The sequence below is a fragment of the Terrapene carolina genome, unplaced genomic scaffold (genome assembly GCF_002925995.2).
Source record: "Terrapene carolina triunguis isolate 2854851 unplaced genomic scaffold, T_m_triunguis-2.0 Scaffold51781, whole genome shotgun sequence".
Taxonomy (NCBI): domain Eukaryota; kingdom Metazoa; phylum Chordata; order Testudines; family Emydidae; genus Terrapene; species Terrapene triunguis.
The window spans coordinates 2,766-15,095 of NW_020716132.1; the positions used below are offsets into that span (position 1 = coordinate 2,766).

The 12,330-nt window shown below is 64.4% G+C and overlaps 1 protein-coding gene across 1 annotated transcript in view; it reads left to right on the forward strand.

The window, feature by feature from the left end:
* Window positions 1-523: 523 nt before the first annotated feature.
* Window positions 524-12,330, forward strand: part of LOC113405966 (ubiquitin carboxyl-terminal hydrolase 19-like) — a 42,178-nt gene continuing 30,371 nt past the window's right edge. Inside the window, 13 exon segments of the mRNA XM_029914474.1 lie at window positions 524-796; window positions 5,707-5,835; window positions 6,838-6,971; window positions 7,532-7,906; window positions 8,569-8,818; window positions 9,092-9,248; window positions 9,347-9,418; window positions 9,968-10,055; window positions 10,057-10,084; window positions 10,554-10,768; window positions 11,383-11,584; window positions 11,670-11,803; window positions 12,023-12,146. Of these exon segments, the coding sequence (XP_029770334.1) occupies window positions 655-796; window positions 5,707-5,835; window positions 6,838-6,971; window positions 7,532-7,906; window positions 8,569-8,818; window positions 9,092-9,248; window positions 9,347-9,418; window positions 9,968-10,055; window positions 10,057-10,084; window positions 10,554-10,768; window positions 11,383-11,584; window positions 11,670-11,803; window positions 12,023-12,146 (2,050 nt within the window). The 5' untranslated portion in view covers window positions 524-654.

Below are 12,330 nucleotides of genomic sequence, written 5' to 3' on the forward strand. Positions count from 1 at the left end.
AGCTGGGTTAGACTTTGTTACTCGGGGTCTGAAGAGCATGGGGCATTTTGTATATCCGAGCCCTGGGTGAGGATAAGCCATCCTCTGGCCAGCCTGCTTGCATTGCCCTGGGCAGGCGTCACCGCTGACTGTCTGCATCACTCTGTGAGTCTGGATCTGCTCAGCCCAGGCAGCCCTGCCGCTTCGGGGGCAGGTAAAACCCCCACCTGGGGGTGGGTAAAGTCAGCGGGGGGTCCTGCTCTCCATTGGTGGTGATGCTCTGAGAGCCTAGCCTGGAATGCGACTTTTTCACCACCTCTGAGTCAGCTGGAAGTCTGCTCTTGGATCCTTGGTTCTTGGAGCCAGGCCAGGCACTCTGGCACGCTGCTCTGGGGAGTACCCTGGCATCCTTTAGGCCTGGCTGGGCTTTAAAGTCACAGGACCTCTGTCATGAGCCTGACTCAGAACCTGTTGCCCAGGCCCTTCTCCGGCCAGCCCCACTGCCACATCCGCTCACTTGTGCGCTCTTGTCTCCCTAGGTCACTTGTTCCTTGCCAGAGAGTTTGCCCACAAAGAGTCGCCAAGATAGCTGGGCCAGGAAGAAAGCGTCGAACCCCTGACCCAGACTCCATCACTGACCCCGGTGGGCCGTTTGTCTCATCCAAACGGCTGAAAATGTCCAGCAGCGCCAGTGCCCCAGGCCAGAGGAGAGCGTCCCGGGGGCTGGAGGATGCAACCAACAAGAAGAAGCAGAAGGACCGAGCCAACCAGGAGAGCAAGGAGGGCGAGAGACCCCCTGGCAGCGACCCTAAGAAAGGTAGGGCCCGGGGTGCGGCTGTCCCGCTGCTCCACCTCTCCGCTCTCCCTGCAGCCGTCTGCTGTAGGATAAGCAAATTCAACTAAGCGCTTCCACTCGTCCGTGTAACATGCTCCTCTGGGCACAAGTCTCTGAATCCTTCATCTGCTTTTCCGGCTGCCACTTGGCGCCATGTGTGAGCGCAGCTGGAACCTGTCTCTGAGCGAGCCAACCCCCTGAGGCTTGGAGCTGGGCCTTGCCTTGGCCGCCCCTCTTGTAGCAGCAGATACCCTAGGGATGGCCTTCGGGGGGGCGAGCTGCTTACCTGCTTGGGCTGTGTCGGAAGCAGGACACTTAGCTGCCCCTCACCTGCACTGGGTGTTGCTACGGGATCCAGTCAGGTGAGGCCAGGCTCTGCTGGGAGGTGACTCGCTCCGTGCTAGGTCAGACCCAGGGCCTGTCTAGCCCGGGATTGCCTGCGCTGACCCTGCACCCCCAATGCAGCGTACCCACAGTGTGGGAAGGAAAGCGGACTGGCTCTCCTGGAATAGCTCCCTGTGTAGACAAGCCCTAAGGCTGCCAAATGTCCAAGAATCTGCAGCTGCGCCGAGTGCAGGCCCACTGGTACTGGCCAGGAAACAGCAGAGCAGTCGAGTGCACAGAGCAGCCAGCCTGGCTCCTCTGCAGGATACACACTGACATGGCACTTCACTTCTGGGCCTGGGCGGTTATGGTGTGTCGTTCCCCGGCGCCCGCGGTGCAGCCGCGCTGGGATTCGCACAGTAAATCACTGGGATAACCCCTCATGCCAAAGCCACGCAGGGGGCGGCAGGGAGCTCTGCCCCGTGGGAATCCTCCTCCTCTCCCCGGCGTTGCCTAGAGCTGTGCTGGCAGCCATGCGCCCCCAGGGGACCCCTTGCGCAGGCAGTGCTGCAGGGCAGGCGGGACTCTCCAGGGGCTGGGCACAGGCGGGCTGTGACAGCCCCCTGTGGAATTGTGAGGGACTACCTTGCTGGGTGTCCTGTGGCCTAGCGAGTAGCTGCAGGCTGCCAGCACGCGATGCCTGGCACGGGGTGGGGCCGGCCCGCGGGAGCTTTGGAGGTTCTCTAGGGGCCTTCCCCGCAGGCTGCTCCAGGGACTGCTGGGCTTTGCAGGTCCTTGTGGGCGTGCTGGGCAGAGCCCAACCCACTTCCCCAGATTCCCTTGCCCCTCGGTAAGCTGTTCCTGTCCGTTTGAACCCCTGCCTTCGCTAGCGCTCGCCTTCCCCAGTGTGTTGTAGGAGCACTAGTTACCATGGCCAGCTGGGCTCCCTTCCGAGGAGCCCCTGTATGCCTGCGGTGGGCACGCTGCAGACCTGTCGCCGTCGGGGCTGGTTGGTTAACTAGCGTGCACAGAAGCAGCTCTGCTGTTTGCGAGGAGGGGTGCAGAGCCCCTGGCCTCTGCAGGTTAGCCCGCTGCGGGGGGCTGCTGACGCTGGACGGTGTGTGCCTGCCGAGTCCTGAGCTGCTGGGAAGTGCGACCCCTGTAGGCTGACACTTTCCCACCAGCTTGGGACGTGCTCCTCAGGGCGGTGAGAATGCCACTGCAGCCGTTCCTGGGAGCTGGAACGGGGACGTTCTGGGCTGCTGGGGGTCCCAGGTCGCTTTGGGACAGCAGCGTTCAGATGGTGGCTCACCCCAGCTGATCCCGGGCAGGGAGCCCTCAGGCTCTGACGGCCAGCAGGCTGGAGCCAGCAATGGCTGCTCCTGCTCTAATTTTTAATCCCTTCCCTGCTTTTCTAGAGCAACCCCCAGCCTTAAGAACGCCATTGGAAGGCCTCTCCGTGCAGCGTTACGGTCTGGTCGCTTCCCCCTATGTGTGTGCATCCTCTCCTTGGCCTTTCCCAACGCCAGCAAATACCCTCCTCTAGTACCGAGTGCCTGGGTGGGCCAGACTCACCGGCGTCCCAGCATGCCCTGAGCACGTGGCACTAGCCGTTTGGTGGTGGTGCAGCATTCGCTCTGACTGAGCAATGGGTCGCTCATTACCATGGCGGTAGTTACCCCCCCCCCCCCCCACTCCATCACAGACAGGCTGAGATCACCAATGGGGATCCCCATATCCCTTCCCCGGTATGTATCCGGTTCCTCAGCAGCCAGTGTGCTTTCTGTGCTGCACCGCACTGCGTGTCCAGCAACTTCGCTGGAGCTGGGGCCCCCCATGCATCAGCAGGGCCTACAGGACTTGCACCTCTCTGAATGGAGAGCTCCTTCTCCTCACCCCTGCAGGGGGCTGTGACTGTCACAGACAGGGTCCCAAGGTGGCTGGAGCTTCATCTTAGAAGCACTCTCAGTCCGGGGTCTGCTGGGGAAGCTCTCTCTGAAATCACTGGGGCGGGCTAGCGGCTGGCTTGCTGGGGTCTCCAGAGGGAATGGGGAATGCTCACAATTCCCTGCCCCATTTGCTAGCTGTCTTGGCCCTGGAAGCAAAACTAACATCCCCGCTGAGAGCGCTTGCAGGCGCCGCTAAGCTTGGCATGGCTAGAATGCACCCTGGGTCACTTGGACGCTGCGCCCCATCAGACCTCTGAGTGCAGCAGGGCCCTGCGGGGAGCAGCGAGGGCTGCAGGTGACCGTACAGGGTGGGGGGGGGTGGGCACTGACACGGGGGTCATGGAGGAAAGTCAGCAAGCAGGCGCTCAGCGTGCCATGCGGTGTCCGAAGTGGGGAATGTTCAGTGGAGCAGGGAGTTGAACGGCAGTGGTGAGACCACCACTTGAATACTGTCCATTGCGGGGTCCAGGCTTGGAAAGGGCTGTTTCATCAGCGGTTCGGAGGCGAGCTGGTTGGAGGAGTGAGAAAGCTGCCTTGCAGGGCGAGTTAGAGGGCAGCCCTTCAGAGAAGACGTGCTCAGAGTCTGTGCCTAGGTGGGAAGAGTCAGCAGTGTGCCCTTGTTGCCAAGAAGGCTAATGGCATATTGGGCTGCATTAGTAGGAGCATTTCCAGCAGATCGAGGGACGTGATCATTCCCCTCTATTTGGCACTGGTGAGGCCACATCTGGAATATTGCGTCCAGTTTTGGGCCCCACACTACAAGAAGGATGTTCATAAATTGGAGAGTCCAGCGGAGGGCAACAAAAATGATTGGGGGGCTGGAGCACATGACTTATGAGGAGAGGCTGAGGGAACTGGGATTGTTTAGTCTCCAGAAGAGAAGAATGAGGGGGGATTTGATAGCTGCTTTCAACTACCTGAAAGGGGGTTCCAAAGAGGATGGATCTGGACTGTTCTCAGTGGTGGCAGATGACAGAACAAGGAGCAATGGTCTCAAGTTGCAGTGGGGGAGGTTTAGGTTGGATATTAGGAAACACTGTTTCACTAGGAGGGTGGTGAAGCACTGGAATGCGTTACCTAGGTAGGTGGTGGAGTCTCCTTCCTTAGAAGTTTTTAAGGTCAGGCTTGACAAAGCCCTGGCTGGGATGATTTAGTTGGGAATTGGTCCTGCTTTGAGCAGGGGGCTGGACTAGATACCTCCTGAGGTCCCTTCCAACCCTGATATTCTGAGAGTCTATGAAGAGAGAAGACTTGGTAGCAGAGGGCTCTGCGATCCAGTAGCTGGAGTCAGTCGTTCAGACTGGAAATAAGGGGCTGCTCTTTGCCAGCAGGGGTAATTAGCCACTGCCCCAGCTGCTCTTAGTGTGTGGTGCATTCTCCGTCACTTCGGCTGGATGTCCCGTCACAGTTCCCCAGGCCCGGTGCTCTCCCACTGCTCTGCAATGGTCCCTGGGACCCCTTCAGTGTATCAGCCCCTCTGGCTGGGATAAATCTCGGAGCCTTCCGCAAGCCGCTGGTCTGGCCTGTGTTACCCAGGGGGTCAGGTTCCTTGCGGGCTGGGTGTACAGGCAGGCAGCTCGGCCTGGCATTGTGGCCTGCCAGTGGGATGCTGGATGCCGGGCTCTGGTGCGGTCAGTGTAGGCAGTGAGCTAGGAGAGACGCATGGGCATCCGGCTCCTTTCCATGCCTCTGGGTGCCCCGCTGACCGAGCGCTGACCGAGCGAGCTGAAGAGAGCAGAGTCGCTGCGGCAGCAGGCGCTGGCCACCCTGAGACTGTCCCTACGGCTTCAGACATTGCACTCCATGCAGCTCACTGCCCCCTGCTAGCGCCGCTCTGTCCCTTCCACCTCCAGTGCCGACGGGCCTGAGCCAGGCTGCCCCTGGGAGGAGCACTCGTCTAGCCACCCACCGCGGAGGCAGCAGGCACCAAGCCAAGAGGGCTGGCCAGGAGCGCGGGGGAGCCTGCACCTGGAGTGGGGCTCTGTGGTGTTCCTGGGTCAGCCCTGGTACCAGTGTCGAGCTGCAGACTGATCCTGTGTGCGGCTGCTCCCCCGGCAGGAGTGCGCTAGCGCCCTTGCGTGGCCTCGGCTCAGGGAGCTCAGGCCCCTGCCCTCGCAGGTCCTGCTCCAGAACTGCCTCGCTCTGCTCTAGCTGGGCTCCTGTGCGGGGACACCAGCAGGCCTGGCTCAGCTGTGACAGCCACGCACAGAGCCTGCGGGAGCCGGGCAGACCTGCTGTCCCGCGCTCTCCAGCACAGCCCCCGGCCTGGCCCGGCCCTCCTGGGGAGCGAGCGCGGTGCGGCTGGCATCCCCCCGCCTGGGACTGCTAATCAGGCGGCTCAGAGCCCCCTCCAGCTGCAGTGCGAGCCCGCCTGGGCGCCGCGCCGCCACGAGACGGAGCAGCTCGCACGGGGAGAGCTGCTCTTCCCTCTTGGGGCGCTGTGTCCCTGGGGCGGGGCCATAGCAACTCTGCCTGGCCCTGTGCCCCTGGGGCTTCCCAGCTGCGCCCGTTCTCGCCCCCTTCCCCAGGGGCTCCCACTAATCCCTTCCTGGAGCGTGCTGAGTGCCTCTTTGCTCCCCGGAGTGGGCCGGGAGTGACGCTGTCCCTCTGCTGTTGCAGACCTGCTGCTGGACTGGAAGCAGAACGCTGACGAGGTCATTGTGAAGCTGAACTTGGGCAGCGGGGCCCTGAAGTTGGAGGAGGTGGATGCTGCGTTCACAGACACCGACTGCGTGGTCAGGCTGCCAGGTAACAGCTGCTCAAGGCAGGATCATGGCTGGCGCCTGGAGACAGGCGAGCGGAACGCCCCATCACCGGCTCACGTGGCTGCGCTGGGCCCGTGTCCTCCGCTAACCAGAGCACGCAGTACCAAGCAGGGCAAAAGGGGTGGGGGGCAAGAAGAAAGCACTAGATAGCCTAGGTAACCCAGAGCAGTGTGTGGAGCTGGGCCACATACTCTGTGCTCCCTGCGGACCCAACCCCATCTGGCCTGCCCCGGAGCCACCAGCCTAGAGGGTACCGCTGGGAACAGCAAGCTGGAGCGCGCTGACGGGAGAGGCAGCTCTCAGCAGAGCCCTTCTGTAGCCACGCGGGTTGGGTCAGGGCCTAATGGAGACTAGTTCCTGGTACCTGCCCGGCCTGTCGGGGACACCCTCTCTGCACAGGAAACGACAGACCCTGGAGGCTAGTCCCAAACAAAGAGCTGAAACCTTGAGCGGGTCTGGGGCCCCTCCCCGCGCGTCCCCAGCCAGAAAGGAAGCAGCTGAACAGAGGGAGATTTGGGGTATGATCCCGAAGGGAAGAAGTGGTGCTGGGCTTAGCAGCAGGCTGGCGGAGAATGGTGAGTTGTAGGCCCCTCATAGTCAGGGAAGCACGTGGCAGAGCGTGACCAGAGGCGGCATACGGAACTGTCGGAAGATGGTGCAGCCCAGCGGCTGGAATTCCCCCCCATGCGTGGCAGTGGCAGAGGCTGTCAGGGCTGCGGGGGAGCAGGCAACGTGGAGATGGACTGTCGGGGTGAGAGCCCCGCAGCCCCTCTGCAAAGGCAGCGCTGGGCCGGCCTGCGGCAAAGGGGAGCCGACTCACTGCTGCAGCACCTTTGGCAGAGTCCCCGGCAGGAGGCGCTGAAGGCCTGAACTCTGTCCGGAGCCCCCTTTGGAGGCACGGGGCCCCCTGAGCAGAGTCCCTTCGCAGTGCAGCAGCGCCTGCCTGTGCCTGCCCTAGCTGTGAGGGCCCCATTTGTGCCCACAGATGGCCGCCAGTGGAGTGGGCAGTTCTACGGGGAAATTGAGAGCTCCTGCAGCAAAGTCCAGGGCAAGAAGGGCAACTTCCTGCAGCTGGTGCTTCAGAAGAAGATCCCCCTGCACACCTGGGCTTCGCTCCTGGTAAGGCTGTGGCAGGCCCTGGCCACCAGGGCCGGCTCCAGGCACCAGCTTACCAAGCAGGTGCTTGGGGCGGCCACTCCGGAGAGGTGCGGCTCGTCCAGCTGTTTGGCGGCAATTCGGCGGACGGTCCCTCACTCCTGCTCGGAGCGAAGGACCTCCCGCCGAATTGCCGCCACAGATCGCGATCGCGGCTTTTTTGTTTTGTTTTGTTTGTTTGGCTGCTTGGGGCGGCCAAAACCCTGGAGCCGGCCCTGCTGGCCACGCACCCCGAACCCGCCGCAGGGCCCACTGGAGATGAGGGGAGAGGGAGCTGAGCTCCCTGGGGCTGGGGAGAGGAGGGTGGGCACTGCGGGCGTCTCTGAGCGTCCCGCTGGACGGAGGGCCTGGCTGCCACTGCCTTGGCCCGGGGCGGTGGGAGGCTGGCCATGGCTCTGCCAATGGCGTGGAGCTGCACCCGCCTTGCTGCTCGCGGGGTCCGTGCCCACGGCTGGGGGAGGGCCCCGTTCGGGCCAGGGCCCCGGCTGCACAGCCGTCCCAACGGGCCCCGTTACCTTTCCCAGAAGAAGCGGAAGGACGGATCCAAGGAGCTAGCCAAGGGGGCCATGAGCCAGAACGGGAAGGAGCAGCCCCCGCCCGCACAGGCCGCCCCCGAGGAGCCGGCGAGGAGCAAGCGGGAGTTCCCGAACTCGAAGCTAGCTCCAGGGAGGGGCGAGGCCCCAGAAGGGAAGAGCCCGGCCAGCCCCAGGCTGCAAAGCGGGCCCAGCGCCAAACGGGCTGGGTACCTCAAGGTGGCTCTGATGGAGGAGGAGCCAAATGCCGGGGTCCCTGGGGGCTTGGAGCCTGGCAAGGGACCCAGCGGGAGAGGGGGCAGCCGGCAGAACGGCCGAGCAGCCCACGGCGATGCTGCCACGGACCTGACCCCGTCTCTGGTGAAGGTAAGCGGGGGGCACTGGGGATCCTGCTGCCCCCATCACAGGCGTTGTCCTGCCCCATCCCCTCTCCCGGGGTCAGGAACCCCTCGTTCAGGGTGAGGCCGGGGGTCCCAGTCTCCCAGTGGTGCTCCTTGGAGCCCCCCTGCAGGCTTGGCTGGGGCGTGGAAACGGGGAGGCCCGGCCCTGCCACAGCCTCAGGATGTTGGGCTGCTTGCTTGAGTCCCCGGCTCAGGTTCTCTGTCTGGGCCGAGGTGGGCGCCCTGGGGTGGGGGCCGTGAGGGGCTGGATCCCAGCAGTCTGTTGACTGGCTGACTTACCAGGCTCGCACCCTGGGGCTGAGGAACTCCAGAGCCCAGCATCCACCTGGCTCTGGTCTCTGGGCAGAGGGAAGGTGCCCCCGCTCCTGGCGCAGCACTCTGGCCCTTGGCAGTTGGGTGGGTAGGAGCCCTGGAGCTCAGCCCAGGGTCCCTTCTGCGCCCCAGGAAACCCTGCGCGGGGGGGCAGGGCAGGTGGGAACGGAGGGGGCTCCCCTCGCTTGGCAGGGGCTAGGGCCGAGCTGGCAGCCTGGCCATTCGGGGCCGTAGAGCAGAGCTACGGCTGGAGAGGGGCCGGCCCCAGCTCCGGGGGGACCCCCCATGTCTCACCTTCCCCCTCTGCACGTGAAGGCCGAAGAGCTGCAGAAGGAGCCCGTGCTTGTGGGGATGCAGCCGCTCGCTGCCCCTTCGGAGAGCTTTCCCCAGCACATGGCGCCCTGCCTGGAGAAGAGACCCCTGCAGCCGGCCGTCTCCCAGTGCCCGCCAGCCCTTGGCGAGGGCCCCGAGGCTACCCTGGCCCCCGCCTCCCCTCCGCTGGGCAGAGACGCTGAGAAGAGAGACTGGTCCAAAGAGGATGTTGCCCTGGAAGCAGCAGCGGATGGTAAGTGTAGAGGGGGAGGGAACCAGAGCACTAGGCCGTGGCTTTCCGGGCCCCTCCAGTTATCGGGAGCCTGCTCCGTTTCCTTGCCGGCCGGCGGCGTGGGAACCAAGGGCGCCTGGCTCCCTGAGGGGCGGTGCTGCCGTCCCAGCGAACGGGAGCCTGGGCCCAGAGCTCCCCTCTGAGTCCTGGGGCCCGTCTGCCTGCGGCGCTGGTGGCGGGGGGGCTCCCAGGGCACAGCCGCCTCGCGCCCCACCTGGCCTTGTCCTGTCCTAGAGCCAGAGCCCATCGTGAGCCTGAGCTTGGTGAAGAACGACTCGTACGAGAAGGGGAGTGATTCAGTGGTGGTGCACGTCTACGTGAAGGAGATCCACAGGGAGACCTCCAAGGTGCTGTTCCGGGAGCAGGACTTCACGCTGGTGTTCCGGACCAGGTACTGCCGAGCGTCGGGCCTGGCCGCGCCCTGCGGGGGCTGCAGCATGCCAGGTGCTCCCCCGCGTGGCCTCTGATTGCCTTCTCCTCTCCTTGCAGTGACGTCAACTTCCTGCGACTACACCCCAGCTGCGGCCCCCACACGGTGTTTAGGTGGCAGGTGAAACTCAGGTACCAGGTGCTGGCCCCGCAGTACCCTGCTGCTCCTGCTCTCCTCCAGCCAGGCACAGATTGGTCTCGTGGCAGGACCACAGGACTGGGACGGGACCCCTGGGGTCCATCCCCACTGCCCCTGGCCTTGTGCAAGCAATGCCCCTTTGGGCGTCAAGGGGCAGAGAGCCCCTGCCCCGGATGGCACTGCGCAAGGCAGCTCCGTCTGCGCTGATCCGAAGTGGGGCCGGCGGGGCAGACAGCGCTTGCTGCCCTGGTACGTAGTGCCCTCCGCCAAGGTGCAAGCTGCCTGGCGTGCGCTCCCAGGGTGGGGAGCCAGGGGACCAGGCAGAGCCTAGACCATGCTGGACACAACACACCTGACCCGCCCCCCCCGACGCGCGGGGCTGGGCGGATCAGTGGTGGCGTTGCGCTGGCAGGAGGCTGGCCCAGCCTAGAGCGCCTCCGCGCTGCCGACCCCCTACCCTGCAAGAGGTCCCAGCTGCATTGGAGCCCAGCGAGGGCCCTGCCTCATGTCTGCCAGCCCTGAGCCTGCTCTCCTGTCCCCAGGAACCTCATTGAGCCGGATCAGTGCACGTACAACTTCACCGTCTCCCGCATCAACATCTGCCTGAAGAAACGCCACAGCCAGCGCTGGGGGGGGGCTGGAAGCCCCAGCTGCACGAGGTCTGCTCCTTGGCTTCCCCTCGCCTTAGCTCTATATGCCCCCCGCCCAGGGGGAGCTCAGTTCCCGTCTCTGATAGGGGAGGGCAGACGTTGCCCACGTACAGTGCAGGCTGGGGGAGGGAGCTTGAGTATGGGGCCAGGGGAGCCTGGGGGCTCTGCCGTCTTTGGGGGCGGGGGCTGGGCGTGTGTGGGAGGGTGGCCTGCCGGCTTTGGGGGCGGGAGCCGAGCGTGGGGGGGCCCTGCCAGCTTTGGGGGTGGGGGCCGAGCATGGGGCAGCCCCTGTCGGCTTTGGGAGTGGGGCCTGGGCATGGGGGGGGGTGGCCTGCAGGCTTTGGGGGCGGAGGAGCTCGGACGTGGGAGGGCCCTGCCGGCTTTGGGGGCGGGGGAGAGCTTGGGGATGGGAGCATGAGCTGCTCTGCCCGTGCCCACACCGCTGCTAACCACAAGCCCACCTGTCCCCCTTTTTAAGGTGCAGTGGGTGGTGCGAAGGTTGCCATGCCAACAGGCCCTACCCCTCTGGATAAGAGCCAGCCGGGCAGTAACCAGCACCCCCTGTCCAGTAAGGAGGAGGCTCGGGCAGGGGAGAAGGAGAAGCCCAGAGCAGAGGACGGTGGCTTGGAGGGCGTCACGGCCCGGACGGCCACAGAGCACGTCACAGTGAAGCAGGAACCGCATGTCCCCTCAGTGAGCACTTGCATGCTGGCGTGAGCCGGCGAGATTCACGAGGGCCCAGACACCAGAGTGATGCACTCAGCTCCTTCACTGCCAGCGCTGAGAGGAGGGCTCAGCTCCCGGCACCTGCAGACCCGCCCACAGCACCTTCTGCTCTGGGAGAGGCAGCACTTCTCTCGGAAAGGAATTGTTCCTGCCTGCAAGGCGCTGTGGGGGCAGGACAGGGTGCTGGCTGTGGGGGGAGCTCCCAGCAGGAGCCGCTGTGGGGGTGGGGCAAGGCGCTGGCTGTGGGGGGAGCTCCCAGCAGGAGCCGCTGTGGGGGTGGGGCAGGGCACTGGCTGTGGGGTAGCTCCCAGCAGGGGACACTGGGGGGCGGGGCAGGGCACTGGCTTTCGGGGGAGCTGCCAGCAGGGGGCGCTGACTCGGGGGTGCTCCCAGCAGGGGGCGCTGGGGGGGCGGGGCAGGGTGCTGGCTGGGGGGGGGAGCTCCTAGCAGGGCGCTGTGGGGGCGGGGCAGGGCGCTGGCTGGGGGAGGAGCTCCCAACTGCTCCGGCCTGCCCCAGCTGAGCTCCTTGCAGCGAGGGGCCCCGCTCAGGCCTGTCCCTCTCTCTCCCTCGGCCATGGCAGCCCAAGCCGATGTGCATGGTGCCGCCGATGACGCACAGCCCGGTGAGCAGTGAGAGCGTGGAGGAGGACGAGGAGGAGGAGGAGAAGAAGAAGGTGTGTCTGCCGGGCTTCACGGGGCTGGTGAATCTGGGGAACACCTGCTTCATGAACAGTGTCATCCAGTCCCTGTCCAACACGCGGGAGCTGCGGGACTATTTCCATGGTGAGTGGGGGGCGGTGGCTGTGCCCTGGGGCTGGGGTGCTGCTGTGAGGGACCCGGCTCACCCTGTCCTGCTTGTCTCCTGCAGATCGCTCCTTCGAGGCTGAGATCAACTACACCAACCCGCTGGGCACGGGAGGGCGCCTGGCCATCGGCTTCGCTGTGCTCCTGCGGGCGCTCTGGAAGGGCACCCACCACGCCTTCCAGCCCTCCAAGCTGAAGGTGAGGAGGGAGCCCCGGGCCTGGCGGGGTCACGGCATAGTGCCAGTTCAGAGGGGCTCCCGGGAAATGGACCGTCAGACTAGCTGGGGTTCCCTCTTTGCGGCGGGGGCCGGTTTGGCGGCTGAGGGCAGTAGTAGATGGAGAATGCTGCAAGGCCACGCAAAAAGGCAGGGCTCCAACTCTCTGTAGCTGGGGAGTCTTCGGGCGGGTGTTCCCCAGTGGGGCCTGCTGGGAACGGTTCTTGGCCCTTTGCTAGGTAACATTTTTATCGGTGACCTGCAAGAAAACATCAAATCATCACGGATGAAGTTTGCCGATGGCCCGAAAATTCGGAGAGTGATACGTAATGCAGAGGGCAGGTGTAACGATGCGGTTCTGGCGGGACCCAACTGAGAGTGCCAATTCAGGACAAATCGCTTAAAACAGGGCAGTTACAGCCCTAGGCTGGGGTTTTTCTACCTCTAAGGCAAACCAAACCAGCCAGCCAAAGAGGACTTTGGTCTCACCCCACTGGCTAACCACAAGTC